The following is a 19,320-nucleotide window of genomic DNA, read 5'->3' as shown; positions in this document are numbered from 1 at the left end:
CCATTATGCATGAAGTGGTGACCGTGGATGTTCAGTGTCCAGTGACTTATGACATCGTGATTGAGGAGTTATAGAGTCTAACTGCTGTTGGGATGAATGATCTGTGAAAGCGCTCCTTCCTGCAGCGAGGGTGTTTCAGTCTCTGACTAAATAAATATATAAATAAAAATCCAACATTTACCTATTGGTAAATATTAGGGGGAAGGGCGCTAGTTAGTGAACGTGATTAGGCGGAGATCTCATCTGACATAATTAACACACTGCTGTTAATCGTGTCGCCACCTATAATGTATCTTTGGAGTAGTGGCGCCCCCTGGAGACAAGCAGTTAAAACTAGCGCCACCTCAAGTTAAATCAAATTCTGTTTGCTTGCTCTTTAACAATATTTTCGTGCCATCATTGGGCCTGATCTATAGACATTCAATTTCACTAGGATAAATGGCAACTAGAGGCTTCCCACCTGGCAAGACAGGCAACACCTCGGGGCCTCAGGCCAGAGAGTTCACAAACTTTAAACTGCAGCAGTGGCAATGTGCAAATTTTGCAAGGATAGTATGAGAAACCTGGCCTCCCTAAGAGGGCCCTACAACGGAGATGGGAGGGGTCGTCTGTGAATTTTTGCCGAGGGTCAGAACAGATCACCACTGATGACGATGGAGCAGCACGTGACCATTTTCTCAGGCTAGACACCCGCAGACTAACTGCTGCTCCAACGTTTGACCACAAGGTGAAAATAAAACATCAGACAAAAATGCAATACAAGTTGCATTTTTATGAAGTGAATTCATCCATCCATCCGCTTCCGCTTATTCTTTTCAGGGTCGCGGGGGGGCGCTGGAGCCTATCCCAGCTATGAAGTGAATTCCAGCATATTTATTTTTATTTTAATTCACGCTCTTTATCTTCAAATTCCTGTTATTACCAGATACGTTTCAATTATAATCCACTTTATTTCTTGTTCCTGGTTTTCTTTCTTTGCTGCCATAATGGTACTCAAAGCGTGGGGAGAAAATTACCTTATTTTTCCCTCTCAGTAGTCAAGTCAGCTTATATGAATTATCTTCTGCACGCCTCCAGTTTTCCATGTTTGCAGATTATCTTAAAACAGGTATTCATTTAAATCCGAGTTTGATCACTACATCGCTGAAATTCCTGGGGGATTTTCCAGTGTTACTTTTATTTTGATTTAGATTTATTTTTTGGAAAGTGTGTGTGTGTGTGTGTGTGTGTGTGTGTGTGTGTGTGTGTGTGTGTGTGTAGGCAGGCCTGAGTGTAGAATCGGGCTTAAGTAAACATTTGGCCACAGCCTTGTGTATGGCGTTCTAATTAAAGTGGACAACTTCCTACTAATTAGTAAAACACTCCTTGAGCTTTAAAGGGAAAACCCAAAGGGCACGGTATCCCGAGGGCCCTTTGAAATATGCACAGGAAAAAATTAATAACTTGGCTATCCAACATCAAGCAGGGAAATAATTAGGGTTTTTTGTTTTTTTGTCCTGGTTTTTGACTCTCACTACATGTAGTTTTATCAGGTCAAGGTAACAAGAATGTGATAGCAGGGAGGTTTTTACCCGTCGGACAGCAGAGGGCAGCATAACAGTGTGAGATGCTTTCAGTTATTGTAATGAATATAGCAGATTTCATCACATTTTTTAGAATATGTCTGCGTTTTGAAAGTAAAGACAGATACACATACCAGAATAAAAGTGGCATGTTTATGTATTTCCAGTGAAAACTGCATTTTGTATCATAAATTAACCAGTAATCTGCAAGATTAATAACCTGTTTTTCTCCAATTGTTTTTGGGTTTGTTTGTTTTGTTTGTTTGTTTGTTTGTTTCATTTTTTTTATAATACTAAAATATAATTTTCTCTGCTGCTATGAGACTTTGTAGTATTTTTTAATCTTTCTCAGTCCAGACCGTCTGGTTTACAATGGCTGATAAAGTACAAAGACTGCTCTTCTCCCCCCTTCCAAATCTCAGAGTGGCATTCTTCACATTCCTCACCGTTTTCCTTCAAAAGTATAAGTCTTCACACTTAATAACTATTGCTAATCAATACATTGATTTAGAAACCTACAGATGACATTTTACTTCTATTTATTGCATGTTTTTATTCACTAAAATGCTCCAGGTTTTGTTTGTAAGATGTATTCATTGTCAGAACAGCCACTGGGTGGCACAGTCGCCGCAGCTCATTCCTAAAGTCTTTTATTCAGTCTTTCTGGAGTCGCAGTGCTATTTACTGTACATGACTGCATACTGAAGCACAGATTTCAAAATGTATAAATATGCATAGTAAAAGAAAAATATATACAATGTGCATGAAATGCATTTGTATTAAAAACAACAAAAAATAAATACAACCAATGCTGATAACATGCCAAAATACATCATATACAACAAGAAAAATACAAAATTATACAACAACTAAAAAAAAAAAAACAGGCGAAAAACAATTCATGTCAGTCATATATATCATTTTTTTATTGTTTTGTATTGATGGGTTTTGTGTTGTGGACTAATTCCTTCTGCTTGATTTGATTTTGATTTAAGTTTGGCAGTCAGTCTGATATTTGAAAAATAAAAAACATGGTAAAACTATCATGTAAGAAGTTAACACAAATTAAGACTTCATGCTACAACAGGCTACTGCGCCTTTCAAACACTGGCAAGTACAGTCTTAGCTATTACAGCAGCTAAAATGGTCTCTGCCATTTTAGCACTCAACACTTGGTTGAGGGGAACATAACTCATCACCTTCCTTCAGCCTCATACCCAAACTGTCGTGGTGTTCGCTGAAGGTTTTTCCTGCAACAAACAAGATAGTTAACATCATTGTTCTTATCATCAGAATTTAAAGTCTCATCTATTTATAAAATACTCTGATATTGATATTTACCTTCTGCTGTTGGATATACACCACAGCATCGTGGACGGTGACAAAGATATGTTGTGGATTCATGTATTTCATCAGCCCACTGGACGTTAGGATCTTTAAAACACTCTCTGTGCACAGAGAACAAGCGGTCAGCATGTCTACTCTCTCTAGAAAATATTAAAGCTTCTACATAAAAGTTTGCACAGAATAAAACAGAAAGAACACAATTAGGAATAAAATATTTGGGGTACATGGGCCTCACCATTGCAGTTAGCCAAATATACATGAACTCCAACTTTCTGGCACTCAGTACACATCTAAAGGGGGGAAAAGCAATAAATTGCACTGATTACAATGCATCAAGAAATAAGGAAAAGCCTATATGGTGACATGGTGTAATTCAGGCTCAATGTTTTCAATTAGGTCTTACTTTCACCGACTAACCTGTGTCAGGAGTCTTGCTCCAGCAACATCAACAAATATCACGCTGCTGCAATCGATTAACACTGCCTGGTCATAGCTTTCAGATGTTTCTGCAGAAAAAATGTATTCATTTGAAAGTTCAAACTATTTGCAATACAAGAACGTCTTCAGAAAATGTTAATATGGTGTGAAAAAGTCTCTTGATATTTTTTTTTTAATTCATGAAATAGCAGTTGTATTTAGAATTGTTTACTTAGCATACACTTATTCAAAGTCATTGCTTACCTGATTTGAAGAACTCATTTTCTGAGGAAAACGATGTGTTTGCAATCCCTCTTTCCTACAAAAAAACACAGGGGGAAGCGGAAAGTTACTGAAGTATTTTGTATTTTTACCATGTATGTGTACTCTATTTTTTTTTATATTTTGTGACTCAGATTAACGAGGAATAGCAATAATCATACCACAGTGCTGACAGTGGTCTCCCTCTCCCGTTTCTCCAGGGCTTTTATGGCCTTCTCCCGTCTGCGGATCTTCTCTGGTGTCAGGCCCAACAGCCTAATCATTTCCTCCCTGAAGAAGCTACGGTTGCCGTAGTAAATGGGCCCGTTGTAAGTCAGGATTTTCACTCCAGGCACTTCGTGGCACTGTAAGAAAAATAGAAATGCATCACCTGTATTCTTGGATATTCATACTGCAAATCCACATGCAAATTTGACGAGATATTGACAGGGTGAGAGAAAGTTTGTATATTTCTGGAGCTGGTTGCTCATTTTCATATTTCAAAGAAGAGAAGTAACCCTCGCTCACCTTGTTATGGTTCTCCAGAGGTCTGTAAATTTCTGTGTTGCTGGCCCGACCAAGCACTGAACAACCAGCCCTGTTAAATCATAAACTTTAAATTAATATAAGAAGTTATGATAGACCACATATGCTACTTACATACATGAAGTATGATGTTTGTGTTTATGTGAGTTTTATTTTTAACCTTCCAGATGTGCACATTTTCCCTTATAAGTGCTTTTGCTGGATTGCACTGTGGTATTTGTGCAGAGGGAATGGAAAATGTACCTTTGTGTGCGGCAGATGACAGTCATCATAGAGAAGACCACCCCGATAGCCAGGCCAAGGTCCACATTGAGTATCACCACAGAGAGCCAAGTTACAAGCCAAACCATCTACACACAAACAGAGACACAATAATGCATTGTCTTGTCAGGATATAACAGGATATAAATTATGATTAATTCTAGCCTAGCAATTAATGCGAAGGTGCAAGGATCAAGCAATTTATGTGATGTGCTCCCCGTGTTCCAGTAGGTCAGGATTCCAGGGTCCTGATTAATGCTTCTTGGCTTCAGGCAGTGTTTATTTCAAAAAGTCTGGCAACTGATGATGCCGTACTTATTGTTTAAAGACAGTACAGGTGACATCAATTTGTCAAATGAACTTGGAATAATTGAGTGTTAGTATTACAAAGTATGGAAGACGTGCATGGAAAAATATTCACAGCATTTCTTTAAATGGCACATACTTTGACACAGTTCAAAGCTGGAGATACTGTTATCCTGCATGATTAAATTAAACATTATAATATACTTCACCCCACCTGTGTAAAATGTTCACTAGACCAAGGAAATCTGTGTCACTAATTCTTAAAGTTACATTAGTTGCTGCACTAATTACTTAGAAGTCTGGATGACAGCTATGAGGCCAGTCTTCTATCTCCACACTGCCAGCAAGAACTTCTGCTGCAATTCTGGAAATTTGAGGAAAAACCCAGCAATATGACATGAGGCTTTAACCCTGTAAAGCCTGAACTATATGAAAATGGCCAGAAAATTCTCATTTTTTTAAACTGGAGCATTTATTTAATCTTCAGACCTTTTTAAAAAAAAAAAATAGAAATTAAAATATCAATTTGCATATATGTGTTTTAACTTGTATCATGTTTGCTACTGCCAGCATTTTTGTTCAATTTGTTGCTCAGAGGTTTTTTTGTTTTTTTTTATAAACAAACAAAAGCAGGTTATGGTTAAAAAAGAAATCCTACTGATGATGTAGAGCAGGGATGCCAAGCTCATTTTACATTACACTTTGATCTCATGTGGGCCGGACCAGCGAAATAGTCCTTTCTGGCAGCGTACAGAAGTTTATCTATATATTTAATCCCTGAGATAGCTATTTATATGTCTATTTGCAGTGTTTTAAAATAAATAAAGATTCTGGCTGCATTAAATAATCATTCTTCTGTTTTCTGGTATTTATTTGTCTTCATAGGTGAGAAACACTTATCGTGTTATAGCTTGCTTTTAAGTGGCCTTACAAAGTCAATTTTACTGATTCTCCACAGGTCAGGTAAGTCTTGGAACTGCAGGAACATCTGTCTGAGGCTGGTAACATTGATGCATGCCAGGACTGCCTGCAGACACAGACAGAGGATAGGATAAGTGAACTTGCCCCCTCTCCTTCTCTAAAGGTTGTTGAGACACATATTTAAGCTCACCTTGGGTAGGAAGTAGAACAGTGGTCCAATTAGCAGAAGAACAATCAGGACAACAAGACTAGTGAACAACCCAGAGAGCTGCACGAATACACCAAAAGACACAAGGATTTCTATGTTAATAAATGTAAAATTAGCATTTTGTATTCTCTGTGCAGATTGTTTGGAAATTGAAGCATGTTTTTCTGCTCCTATTATAACATCAGTATAACATCAGGTGTCACATTTTCTGCTCCTTGGTGAGAACTCTTAGTGGAAACTGAATATCATGTATGCTACCTGTGTGTATCCTCCAGCACTCTCGAGTATATTAGTGGTGGCTAAAGTGGCTGAGCTAGGGAAGCAGGTAAAAAAGGATGACACTGTGTTGGAGATCCCATGAGCCAGCAGCTCCTGAAATAAAACACAGGTTCAGTCCAAATACCTGACAGATTTGCAAGAATCGAGCAGTGACATTCCTACATTTTACCTGGTTGGGGTGTATAGAATATCCATGTTTATCGGCATAAATCATTGCCAGTGACACGGACACAGCATAGCCAACAAATGTTATGGCTATTGTGTCCCCAGCAATGGCAGGGAACATGTGAAAGGCAGGCAATTGTGGCCTCGGGAATCTGAAGACCACAAGATTTGTGAAAATTAGTCAGAGCACTTTTAACTACTGAATGAATCAGTCTTTTATTTTATTTTATTTTTAAATTTAAGTCTAAAAGCTTACCCAGCAGGGATATGGCCAACTATCTCAATGTTGTAAGTGGAGTCCAGTGAGCAGGCATAAGCCACACCTGTGGCAATAATCACCTGAAGCATAAAGTCAGAGTTACAACTGTAAATTATTAAATATATCTTTAGTGTTCACAAAGCTAGTTAACTAACCGTGAGGATCTCCACAGGGATAGGTGTTCGGAGGCGTTTCCTGAAACGCATGTTGAGCTCCTTAACTGGTACCAGGATGGCCAAACACACCAAAGAGATCAGCAGCTCCGCCATGTTAGTGTGAGGCAGGTTTTCCATCACTGATGCTAAAGTCTGAGCACACAAGACCGTGATAAGACTACAAAAAATAACTCTTTGCTCAAATGAGAACACTTCTTCTTCACCAAGAAGCACTGCTTTTTACCTTGAAGAGAGAGAAGGCCCCATTGTGGCGAGGGAGCCGCAGGCCCAGCATGCTTTGCAGCTGTGAGATGGTAACATGGAAGGCGGCAGCACTGGTGAAGGCCTTAACAATTGGCTCAGATAGGTAGGTGGAGAGAAATCCCAGCTGAAGAGCAAACATGCAGAGCTGGGCGAAAAGAGTTTAATGTAACACTGTGAGTTTGATACACACATACACTATTATTTCACTTTATTGACTTTCTGTGTCTGTTTTACCATAATAATTCCTGAGAGAAGTGCTATAGCTGAGGCCACTCCAATTCTCTGGGCTTCAAAGTCACTCGCTTCAGAAGAACTTGAGTTAATCTCCAGAGGACTGGGAACCAGCTGCTCCACCACAGAGCCAGTCATCAAACTCACTACAGCAAAGGTCCCTGAAAAGAGGCCAAACATATCCATAAAGCAATATAAAAGTAATCTGACTTTAATTCCAAGAGATATGCTTCAAATCATTTAACCCTCACATACAGGTGGGGTAACATTGACCTGTTTTTCATAGCCTGAAATGTGATGACTTTTCCTAAAATTAACCAAAACACAAAAAAGGGAAATATATTATTTACAAGCTAGAAGATTCAGTATATTTAAGGCTTGGTCAAATTTGACCTGCATCCATTGAGACATTGGAAATGGTGTTTTTAGGGAATCTTCAAATTGTGAAACTGTCTGTGTGTATTTTTATGTGATACTGGTGGTTCAAGGGGGACATTGACTGTCCCAACAACTGCCTTTGTTCATCACATTTACCCAGGTTCCCCTGGTGTCAGACTCCAGCTGCTCTTTGAAACTGTGAAATAGGAAAACTGTGTAGCAGCAACCATTTAAGGTGCACAGAAGCCCAGAGGTCATTAAATCTGCAACTGCAAGCACGAGCAATGCCATAAAAGAATCTAATATATATTCTGAGATAAGTGAGATTACAACCAAGATCAATAGAACCATTGTGAGTTTCATATGATTATAAAATTTCAACGAATGCACTCAGTAGTTTGCAATAAACAAAATAGTTGTTTTTTAATAAATACTGATGATATAGATGGTAGTTATGATTGTAATGGCTTTTTAATTGTAATAGTTTTACATGGTTATATAGTAAATCCCAACAGCTCTAGAATGTTCTGGACATATTCAAATAATTATTGCTGCTATAAAACAGGACATAAAAACAAACAAACAAACAAACAAACAAAAAAACAAAAACACTCCACCTGCTCTCTGAAACATTAATAAAAGATTAAGGTTCCGTTTAATAATGACATGCAGGGTATTTTACAGAGATCTGTTGTTCGAGATTCAGTATAGACACTTATTACGTGGAAGTTCTTGACCTCATCAAAACTTACAGAGAGGGCATGAAATATGCACAGTATGTGAGGGTTACATCTGATCATGACTCTGCTGTTGTCCCAGATTATTGAATTTCATCTTATACACTTCTCTGTGAATAAATAGACACCCTGTGGACTAACATCTTACCTGTGGATACATGGCGACCCGTGCCAAAAAACATATAAAGGACAACAGGAAAGAAAGAGGTGTAAAGACCAAATATCGGAGCCACGGATGTGAGTAGAGCAAAGGCCATGCCTGTTTAGAGGGGGGGGAAGAAGAAGGAGAGAAGGAAAGGACAGTTAATGGTGTGTTGCTTCTCTTTCATTTAGGAATTTACGATCTGTTCCTGTTCTTCACACTAAGGCGATGAAGGTGCAGTGTGACCAGATCAGACACCAACTATGTAAATGTACATTTAAGAAGTTTGAAGTTTACAGTTGAAACATTTTTGAAATACTTGTTCAAAATAAATTTATTTAAAAGTATCAGTATTAATAATGAACTATGTTTTGTCGTGAAATGCTTTTTTTGTTAATATTAAATTTTGGCAATGTAGGGTTTTAATAAAAAAAAAAAACATTAAAGTACGAGAGAAGCTCCAAGTAATTAATTCTAACGCAAACTTTTTTCTTTTTCTCGACGCAGTGTTCTCTCACCTTGAGGAATATGAAGAATACCGACTGTGAGTCCTGCTATGGTATCTCCTAGAATCCATTTCTTTAGCTTGTATCTTGGCAGCCAGCTGAAAATGGGCACTCTCTCCCTCAACAGGTGAAGGCAGGCTCGGTTTGAACACCTGCACCTCCCTGCGAGTTTTTCCCGGAGCCGCAAGCTTCCACTGGCGTTATCGTCAGAGCCGTAAGCCTGTTTGAATCGGTCCTCCGTGTAAATGCTCCTGTATACAGCAACAGAAGCGCTCATGTTGTCCCTGCAGAGATGACTAATGACACCGTGCAGCCGCAGCAGTTGACTCAGTAGAGGTGTTGTCAGTTATAATACATTTATAGTTGACTCTACTCTGACCTCAAGAGCCATTCCATTTTCCTGTCAGACTCTAAGTAGCCAATGACATTGCTCATAGCTCTACTTTTTTTTCTTACAGTAATCAACAAGTTTTTTCACATCTTTGTCCAGCCTCAGAAATCATAAAGGTGTGCTGGTCGATTTTCCCCCCGAGAGAAATCCTCTGGGTCCTACTGCTAAAAGTTTTTTTTGTTTTTTTCCCCAGCAGAAGATAGAAAGCCAGACATACAATCTTCCTGTCCTTCACTCTCAATACCTACTTCTAAACACACACATAGGGGAGACCGGGGATAGTTGTAACGTGGGTCAGTTGTAACACTTCAAATTTCTCCAATCAGGGCTAAGTTTCAAATGATGTGACTCATCCTGTGCATGCCCAATTCAGTTCTGCTATCACATGTGAAAAATCAGCACATTTTGTCAAACACAGACAATTTAACATGAACAAAAGTCATTTGTATGCCAAAAAGTAAGTTTTTCTACTTTTTTCAATGTTTAATAGCATTATCTGCTTTGCAGCTAAACTCATCAAACTTAAATTTAGTTATTTGTATGTCTATGGGGATATATTCTGTGTAGGTCTTTAGTGCTAATGTTTTAGCCGTTGGCTGTAATGTTAGCTAGTTCAGTTGTAACAATAATGCAGATGTTACAACTTACCACACTTTTACTTTAATTTATATTAAACAAGTTGGGGCAACGACATCAGCAGAGAGAGGTTCACTGGTCGCATTTGTATATGTGGTTAATGCCATTGGCAACACTGTTTGTGTTCCCACACATACATTATGCAGACCACTGTGTCAGAGATGGACCAGTAAGAAATATTGGTGGAAATAAGTCAGGATGGGTGCAAGAAACAGATTTCCTCATCTTTCTGAAGCACTTTGCAAACCACACCAAGGTAAGCCATGATAAAAAGTAATGGAATTGCGATGCTGGTGAACAACTACATTTTTTCAGCTTCATTGTTATGTTCAAAATTGGTGCAAGAGTTGTAGGTTATAATGCCCACTGAGCCAATGAGGCCAAACTCAAGGAAGACCAACCAAAATTAATGAAATATTCAGTTGCAGAAAATTCCATAATTTGTCTTTTTTGGGGGGTTGGAATATGTTCAAAAGCTAGATTTCTGCATTCTGTCACACACACACACAGAGCTACATAAATGGATGTAAGTGCATTCATGTGTTGAATAAACAAAGATTACATGTTAATGTTTTGTTAGTACCCTTATTTCATTGTGTTACATTTCACCCCAGGATGTGTTACAACTAACCCAGACTATGGGGTTAATGGTAACATTTCACTCTTTGTGTTTGAGACCATACCATGCAATGGGTAATTGTGCTGCAGAGAAAATAGCTGCACTATTTAATAGCAGAGACATGTAAATACTTTGCATTACATTTTGAATCCACTACCTTAAACGAGCTCCAATTTACAGACAGAAATGTCAAAAATGTTACAACTATCCCCGGTCTCCCCTACACACTCCTTCACACTGCACAGCTATGTGGGAGGTCAAAGGAGGCACAATTGATAAAGTCATACAATGTATAGCACTGTGAAACTCCTAAAGACATCAAAGTAGTGTCGCTGGTGGAGCTGAGGTGTAACCTCAAACCATGTCTGTTAACGAGGAGTTCATTTCCGAGAAGGATAAATGTCTGTAGTGGAGGGGGTTGTTTAAACTGTGTAGCCATAAGGAAAAGAGTCTGCATGGTACATGAAACCTCTGTGAAACTCAATCTTACATGGCATCCTGGTTCATGGATCAAACCACACCTTTACTCTGATCACAGATTGTATGTGATGAGTGAGATCTTCTTTGTCAGACAGGAGTGAATACAAGGGAGCTTTGGATAAATACAAGATAAAACGGGATCTGTATGTTTGTGTGTGTGTGTGTGTGTGTGTGTGTGTGTGTGTGTGTGTGTGTGTGTGTGTGTGTGTGTGTGTGTGTGTGTGTGTGTGTGTGTGTGAGTTAGCCTGCTGGCCGTATTCTCTGCAAGACGCAACTTGGAAATCTAACCGTATAATCAAAACAGAAACGGTTTTACCGAATGTGTGAGCAAGGGCGAAGCAGAGGGAAATCACAGTCTCAAGAAAGGACTGGTCTGAATGGTGGAGATAAAACTAAGGAAATGGAGAATTTATCTTAAAAGTAAACCCAGTCTTGGGTGCTGTGAATGAATCTCTTCCGTCTCATGAATAAAGTCTCTCATTCTATGAGAAGCTACGTGAGGTAGGGAAGGCAACGCCACTGCTTTCTATTGTTGTACAAGGCAACACCCAGGGGTTTCGGCTTGAATGGACCCAGACCTTGGCTAGAAGGGCATCAAGTTTAAATTTGAAAATTCAAAATGTACTGTAACACACGCCCAAACATCAAAGATAACAAAGCATGAGCTACAAATGTTACTGACCATGAACCCACACGCACACTGTAATATCATTAATATAGAGCACCATACAGGTATAACAATACACTGTACAAGAACTATTATCCCAGTGTGATACCAGAGACAGGTGATCAAAATATTGTAATTATTAATGCTAAAGTTTCACTTACTTTTGAATGCTCAGTCCCAGATATTAAATCCCTCTAAAGAGTTGCAGTTCTATAAAAAAATTATCTAATTTGCTCACACTTACTTTGCTCAGAATCGAAAAATGCTTTGTTGGTAGATTTTAGATTTCAGCCACTGAGTTCCATAAAGCAGTCAGATGTTTTGAAGGTCTTTAATCTGACACTCCATTCAGCAAGGCAGCACAACAATCACAAAACAACTTTGTCAGGTTTGGGAAAAGGTCAGAGTTAGGGTTAAATACGTACTTGGGGGTTAGGTGAGCTTCTAATTGCTTACAATAATTAACTTATCTATTTATAACTATTACTGCACAATGCAACCAAGCTATGAAGCTGCACACTTTGCTCTCGTAGATTTCATCACCACAGTGCATCAGACACATTACATGCAGTCATCTGAGTAATTCTTAAAATAAAACTAATCACTTTTGGAGTTTTCATGAAATCATTTTCACATGTCATGTCACCTCAGCCCAGGGGGTGTTAGGTAATCTCACATACGGCGACAAAGCTGGATCCAGGTCAAGTGATTTAATTCTGAGAAATCTTTCATTCTTATTACTGCGGTTCATTCTCATTTTTTTAAATGAAAACATTAGCTAATTTGAGCTAAAACTTCCCCATGTTGTTGTTATTCCCCGAAAGACAATTCACTGCTAACAATGCAAGGGGAGTCAGACAGGGTGTAGGTGAAAGGTCCAAGGATGTGTTGCAGATGCAAAGCGCTGCATTGGCAAAGTGTGATGTATTCTTGCCTTTATAACTGAATGAAATAAACAGACATGCATGTGAAGACTTGTTTTTGTTCTTGTGTCATATTCCTAGAATTTCTGTCTCTGGTGGAGAAGCGATCCAGTGATATTAGGGACTTCCTTTAAATGCCAGGAATGTGGGCTATTGTGTTGATTAGCTCCAGAGGATTTATAAACATGCCAGCAGAGTGATGTGTCTGCGACTGTTTAAACAAGATATTAGTCAGCTGTTAAAGGAAAAATGCATTGAATAGAAAAGGATATTGAATGAAAACCCCAAACTACAAACAGGGTTCTTTAGGAATGGTAACAATGAAAATGTGAATAACCGAGGGGCACAGTAAGCTACAAACCTGAGTCCTTTACACAGTTAGAGCCACAAATTATTGGACAAAGACAGAATTTCTATCCACCATAGTGGCTCAAACCATAATTAGACTCTCAGCTTTATTTCAAGGGGAATAACACAATAACAGTACTACTACTACTACTACTACTACTAATAATAATAATAATAATAATATTATTATTAATAATAATAATAATAATAATAATAATAATAATAAATTGTTTGGGAATTGCAGCCATCTTTAGTCGCTGTCCCCTGTTTTCAGAGGGTGAAAATTATTGGAAAAACTAACACAATTTTAAATATAATGATTGTTTTTAATAGTTGGATGAAAATCATTTGTAGTCAGTGACTGCCTGAAGTGTTGAACCCATGAACATCACGAAATGCTGCCTTTCCTCCTTTGAGATGATCTGCTCGGCCTTTACTGCAGCCACTTTCAGTTGCTTTCGCAGTGCAGGTTTGTGTTTAATAAGTGAAAGCAGGCTCTGCTGGCTGAGTTTAGGTGACTTGCTCGGCCATTTCTTTGACTGGAGAAACTGTCAGTCATACACGGCTCTATTATAACATTATCTCCACCATACTCACACTATATATTTTGGTAATGTAATGGATTATTATAGTGAATTCATTAATCACATTGCATTTACAGTTATGTTACTTACATTACAAAAGTTATTCAATGAAATGCAGAAAACACCAGCATCCAATTCTTTTATAAGCACATCTCAGTGCAGTCCTTGGTATTTTTGGTTTCTGTCACTTTTGCAGCTGTTCCATGACATTAAGTGTCTCCCCTAAATGACTTCACCTGTGTTTTATGAGCGTCTCTTTTATTTCAACTTCTGTTGTGTTTTGTGTGCATGCTGGTATTTTCTTAGGTTGCGGTGCATCGGACCTCTCAGGGACGCTGTAAGAATGGGTGGATTAAAAGAAAAAAACAACATCAAGCGTGCCCTTTTTCTTCCTTTGTAGTTTCTATAATCAGCTCATTTCAGTTTGTGCACAGAGAGGAGGGAAGTGGTGGACATCTACAAATTTTGAGGATTAAAATGCACAATATTTTTTATTTTTAATGCATAAAAGGACAAGAGCAGTTTTGTAAAGTGCAAACTGCTTCCAGGATAGAAACACCTGCAACACATGCTGCATTCAGTAAAGCCGCTACTGCCAACACAACATCAAAGATAACAACAGTGACACAACAACTTTGCAAATATCTGCACACACAGCATGCTAACAAAGGAAAACAGACCAGTCTTAAAAATTTGCATGTACTGACCCCATCCTAGCAGCCAGTCTGATCTTCAACATGTAACAAAATCAAGCAGTGAACAGTCAGACTTGCAGCACCGTAGCCTCGTTTCTACCTGTATTTGTTTCTGTATGCCCTCATTAGGACAGGGATTTGTGTCAGTGTGTGGGGCTATAGCCTGTGTTTTACACTATTCATTGGTAATTATGTGCTAATACGCTTCAGGCCATTTTAGGGAGTAATGCAAAAGTAATACAACAAGTAGCATGCTTCATGTCATGAGCTGTTTCTCTCCTTTTCCATAGTTTTCTCTTCCCATCATTTTCATATAAGGTAATCTTGCTTTCATATGTCTACAGATGCGTTTTCTGAACTGTGCTGGCTCTTTTAGACGTTTTCTGACAAACTCTAATCTTGTTTTCTTGTACTTGATTATAACCAGTGGTTTGCACCATGTTGTAAACATTCACGAAGGTGTGTCTCGATTGTAGAACTTGACAATGATTACTTGAGTTAAAAAAGGTTCTTCACTTATCTTCATCAAAAGGCAGATAGAAAGAGAATAATATGCTTTTTCTTACAGCACCCTTTCACTACAGTCAGCTGATAATAGTTCGTATTCAAAGAAAGGAACCATTACTGTTATTTTTATTGCAAGAAAGGACAAGAGCATAATAGTAAAGTGCAAACTGCATCTAAGACAGACACAATGCAACTAAGCATCTGCACCGACAGCATCCTAACACAAAGCTCACAAAGAACCCAGGCCGATGTTGCAGCTGAGTGTATGCTGAGCCCTGCAGCTGGAGCCTGATCTTAGGTACAGGTAACAGAAGCAGTGTCGAGCAGTCAGGCGTGCAGCATTGTAGCCTCCATTTCTACAGTACAATCAGAATTAAAGTCTCTTTGAGCTGGTTTCAGCTTTACATTTTGTGTTGTCGGTGCTGTGTTCATATTAAAACACGTACAGAAAGCTCTTGTGTGTCTCCTCATTAGAACAGGCATTTATGTAAGTGTGTGGGACTGTTATTATTATTGCTAACTGGTAATTATGTGACAGTGCGGTTCAGTTGATGTTAAAGAGTAACGCAAAAATAACATAACTAGTAATGTAGCAAACTACTTTCTCCAGAGAGTAATAAATGTACTGCATTATTTTTAAGAAAAGTAATGAGTAATGTGTAATACATTACTAATTTGAGTAACACTGACTACAACATCGGAGTAAACCTGCTGACACAAAACCAAAAACTATGGGTCCCAACGAGCTTTTTTTACTTCCTTATTTTTTTCTAATTTTTTTTTTTTCACTGTTGTTGATGTTTTTGAAGCGCAGAATTTTCCTGGAAGAAAAACAGTTATCTTGTCTAAAAAAAACCTCTACAGTTCAGTGAGGCTTGGAAAAACATCCAATCCGATAGCAGCTGAAGTTTTGTTTGGCAGCGCACCTCATGATCCCACTTTCCTTGTTGCAATAGCATTAATCACATTATAAAAATACCTCATCCAGCCTGTCTCCTTCATGCTGAGTGTGTGTCCTGATCTTACGGGGTCTTTCAATTATTCTCTTCCAGGGAGAGTCTCCAGTTACTTTGTGGCCTATAGTTCCTGCTATTGTTCTTTATCTACTTTATGGGACGCTTGTCCCGACCCCCCATGGCATGTTCCTTTGGAAGTGACCTTGTCAATGAGGCTGACTGCTAGAAGCCAAGCCTCTCCTTGTGTCTCCCTACCTCTCCCAACCCTTTCCGTCTGCTGCTCGTCTCCATCCATTAGTGCCTCTCCTTGTCCTGTCCAAGTATTGTCTGACTTCAGAAATCATCTCCCTTACAAAGCATAAGATTGAGTCATAAATTTATGGTAATTTGTCACTTACATGTCAGAAAGCTCCTGCAAGGGTTAAATGCCAAACAAAAACTAGGATTTTTTCAGACAACCACTTGATTTGCTTCAAAAAGTATATTTTTTTTAAAGAAGCTTGTCTTTGGAAAATACATTAATGAAAGCAAAAATTGCATATTTTTTTTTAGCTTTTGTTTTTCTTCTAATAATTTTTCCATGCTTAAATACACCTGTAATCATCATCATCTCTGTCCCCGGGCAACACACTATAATTTAATTAGTGTCAGAGATGTGTAGTGAATTCTACTCGCATGTCCCAGATCTCTTTGTCTCGCTTGGGAAAGGCATGTCATACATAAAGGTTTTCAGTTATTAGTTCAGTGCTTTTAAAGCAGCTTTCACCTTTGCGTGAGTCGGGAAGATTTCGGAGTGGGTGGCTTTTCCTGTTCATTTGTGATGAACGTCTCTTGACCCCCACCACACCTACACAAGTCATGTCCATTCATCAAACATCTGGGCCATGCATCTCCTGGGCGGTAAGGGAGTACCCGCCTATATCAAAAGTCCCCCTAACGAGTGAGCACTCAAAAAGCATCCTCTGAGATTAGATTTTATGCTCTTGTTAGGTAACAATAAAGATAATTAAGCACATGTTCATACTACAGTTCCCATATGATTAAGGCAATAATGGATTTATTGAGTACAGCAAATGTTTGGTCCGCTGGTGGTGAAGGAAGTAAACTTTTACTGCTCTTACATTTGGGAAACCAAATGGTTAACGCTTTGCCTAGGCATGCCGCCTGTCATCTGAAAAGAACAAAAGGTGAGAGCTCTATTCCCAGCTGACCTTCCTTGCTGTGTCATGCTGGCTGTGTCGTCTTTCAGGATGTGCTGTCACACACATGCACAAACACTCACTTTTGTTCAGTCTCATCTGGAGGATTTCTGTCACAGATGAAGTGCACTGCTTTTCCTGTTCACATTTACTCTGCCATGATGATTTTTGATGATTTGGCCACTTAGAATAACTGTTTGATTGAAGTCATGAAGGAGAGTTGTTGTTGTTTTTTTTTGTTTGTTTGTTTTTGTTGTTGTTTTTTCACCTGTCCCGTTTGGCTCTTTTGCCATCAGAATTGTTGTCTAAAGGCAAAGAAAGATGCCCAAGTTGTTTTGACCGGGGCTACTGAGGCTCTGGGTTGACTGGAGAGCCTGGGTTTTGGGATGTGTCACTTCCTAGCCTATGCCAAAGCATTGTGCAGCTCAAGTACACATTGGCGACACAGCCTTGAACCACATTGTAAGAGCTTTGACTGCATTGTCTGTTTCACCTCAACACTTCTGTCAACACTGGATTCACTTTCAGCTTTAGAGCACTAAGAGCATTCCACACAACAGGGAAACAGCATTTCTCTGCATTGTCATTTGTGGCGTTGCACACTTGAGAGTAATAATCACTCCCACAGGCATTGAACAAAAAATGGTGGGCTTGAAAAGAGAAGAAAGAAAGATGGGGGATGTTTCTGTGCAGCATATGGGGGAAAATAGCTTATGTTTTCTATGTATTGTGAAAGATTCCTGTACCCATCAAAGTTTCCCTTTTTGCATTTTTGTCATCATAAATAAGAAGTACGCATGACTCAACTATGTGTATGATATTTAATTTTCAATAAGCCTTATAAATAAAACTTTAAACATTAAGCATTAAGTTATTGTAGGGACGGGGGAGTTTCATTTTCATCTGTACAGGAAAGATCTGCACTAAATATTCTGACTGCAACCTGAGATCTTGCGTCCGTCCTCTGCAGGGACTCCTGTACTTTATCTTGTGCGTAAGACTCTGAGTGGTCCTTGAGAATCACTAGTGCGGCCAGGCTTACCTCACACAGAGTTCATGATGGTTATGTTGACTCAACAGCTTAGTTGTGGGCACCAACACAGTGATCTTTACAGGCTGCTATCTCCATATTGAACACATTATGAGCTGTAGTGGCATCTAGTCATGTTAGTTTTGAGATTTCTACTAAAACTTTACGTAAAATGTATCTTTCCAAAAATGTATACTTGCTAAAGTAAAAGATCCTCTATTACTCCCTGACTCTCAGACTTTGGATTTCTCTACATCGTGAGGTGGTGTGCTCAAGGTTGTGGATCAAAGAGCTATATTTCATAAAAGGCTCGGAGTGTAGGGTCTTTGTCACATTTTTAAAATCATTAACAGTAAAAGTGTCAGAAAGTAGCGGAACAGTATATTAAAAAAATATATGATATGCTTCCCAAACTGTCTGGTTAAGTTTGGGACTTATTCTAAAACAGTAATACTGGCATAGTGTCACGTCCAAGCTGAATGTCACTGTTAGTTCACTACAGTACAATAGTAAGTTAAATGTGCGGGTTTCTCGTACGTGAAACAAAACATTGTTTTCTCCATTGCATCACTTGTGTGCACTTTCATTTACAGTCTGCTTTAATAGTATTCATTAACACTGGATTTCCTGACTTGATCTTGTCAGCTTGAGGGATTGCATGGCAGCTCTAGCACCAGACACCCTCTCCTGCACGTACCAAGCTGAAATAAGCAGGGTGGAGAGGGCAAACAGATGCAGGGGCTGAACTGTACCGGCTGCCACTGCCAAACCACCTTCCTGCCACACAGGGACATCACTCATGAAATCACATTTGAAGCTAGACAACAATAGTAAAACCAGAAAACTGTTTTAGCTTTTTTTTTTTTATTAGTCTACTTATTGTTAGATGTCGAAAACATTAAGACAATAAATAAATAAAAATGCAGTGAAAGAAGCAGTGGGCTTCTTTGATGTTCAAAGACCTGTAACCCTTCATTATGTTACGCCTTCAGAGTGTTGTTTATATATAATGCTTATCAATGCAAAGTAGTGGGCTGTAAGCATTCTGAAATATAAGTGCAGGGCAGATTTTGTAGTGTGCGCAGTGAGTGAGCTCGGAAGCATCATATGCGCGATACAGCCAGGGGAAAGGGCTCAGGGCATACCATCAGTGATGTACAAGGCTGAGAAAATATCTTTCAAAATATCTCATCTCTGAAAACACATTGGTGTTGAATGGTTTTTGTTTTGCACATTCCTGTGAGGTGCACACCTACACAGTCATCAACTGAGTTCTGGTGCATTTTCCCCCTGATTCTAGGCCAGTGAGGTCTGCTTCAGCGCTCTCCTTGTTTCTTCCT

General features: G+C 38.9%; 1 protein-coding gene across 1 annotated transcript; it reads right to left on the bottom strand.

Annotated features, from left to right (window-relative positions):
• Positions 1-2,117: 2,117 nt before the first annotated feature.
• Positions 2,118-9,537, bottom strand: slc26a10 (solute carrier family 26 member 10). The gene is made up of 18 exons (XM_082517860.1): positions 8,958-9,537; positions 8,446-8,556; positions 7,186-7,343; positions 6,932-7,096; positions 6,688-6,840; positions 6,530-6,612; positions 6,278-6,425; positions 6,088-6,201; positions 5,812-5,889; positions 5,632-5,727; positions 4,377-4,483; positions 4,116-4,185; positions 3,770-3,952; positions 3,591-3,645; positions 3,327-3,415; positions 3,145-3,199; positions 2,904-3,010; positions 2,118-2,812 (listed from the first exon to the last, which is right to left on the bottom strand). The coding sequence occupies exons 1-18, from the start codon at positions 9,220-9,222 to the stop codon at positions 2,774-2,776; spliced, it is 2,076 nt and encodes a 691-aa protein (XP_082373986.1). The 5' UTR covers positions 9,223-9,537; the 3' UTR covers positions 2,118-2,773.
• Positions 9,538-19,320: the final 9,783 nt, after the last annotated feature.

Source organism: Aulonocara stuartgranti (assembly GCF_965226115.1).
Source record: "Aulonocara stuartgranti genome assembly, chromosome: 20".
Taxonomy (NCBI): domain Eukaryota; kingdom Metazoa; phylum Chordata; class Actinopteri; order Cichliformes; family Cichlidae; genus Aulonocara; species Aulonocara stuartgranti.
The sequence above is the reverse complement of the archived record's forward strand: the minus strand, read 5'-3'. Positions and strand labels throughout refer to the sequence as shown.

What these genes read in the sequence shown, in the direction of transcription:
- slc26a10 (XM_082517860.1), bottom strand. Translation starts at nt 9,222, where the DNA reads ATGAGCGCTTCTGTTGCTGTATACAGGAGCATTTACACGGAGGACCGA. An exon ending in GTGCTGGAGGATACACACAG is followed by an intron (nt 5,890 to 6,087) that starts GTAGCATACATG and finishes GTATTCGTGCAG; the next exon opens with CTCTCTGGGTTGTTCACTAG. An exon ending in AGACCACTGTCAGCACTGTG is followed by an intron (nt 3,646 to 3,769) that starts GTATGATTATTG and finishes GTTTTTTTGTAG; the next exon opens with GAAAGAGGGATTGCAAACAC.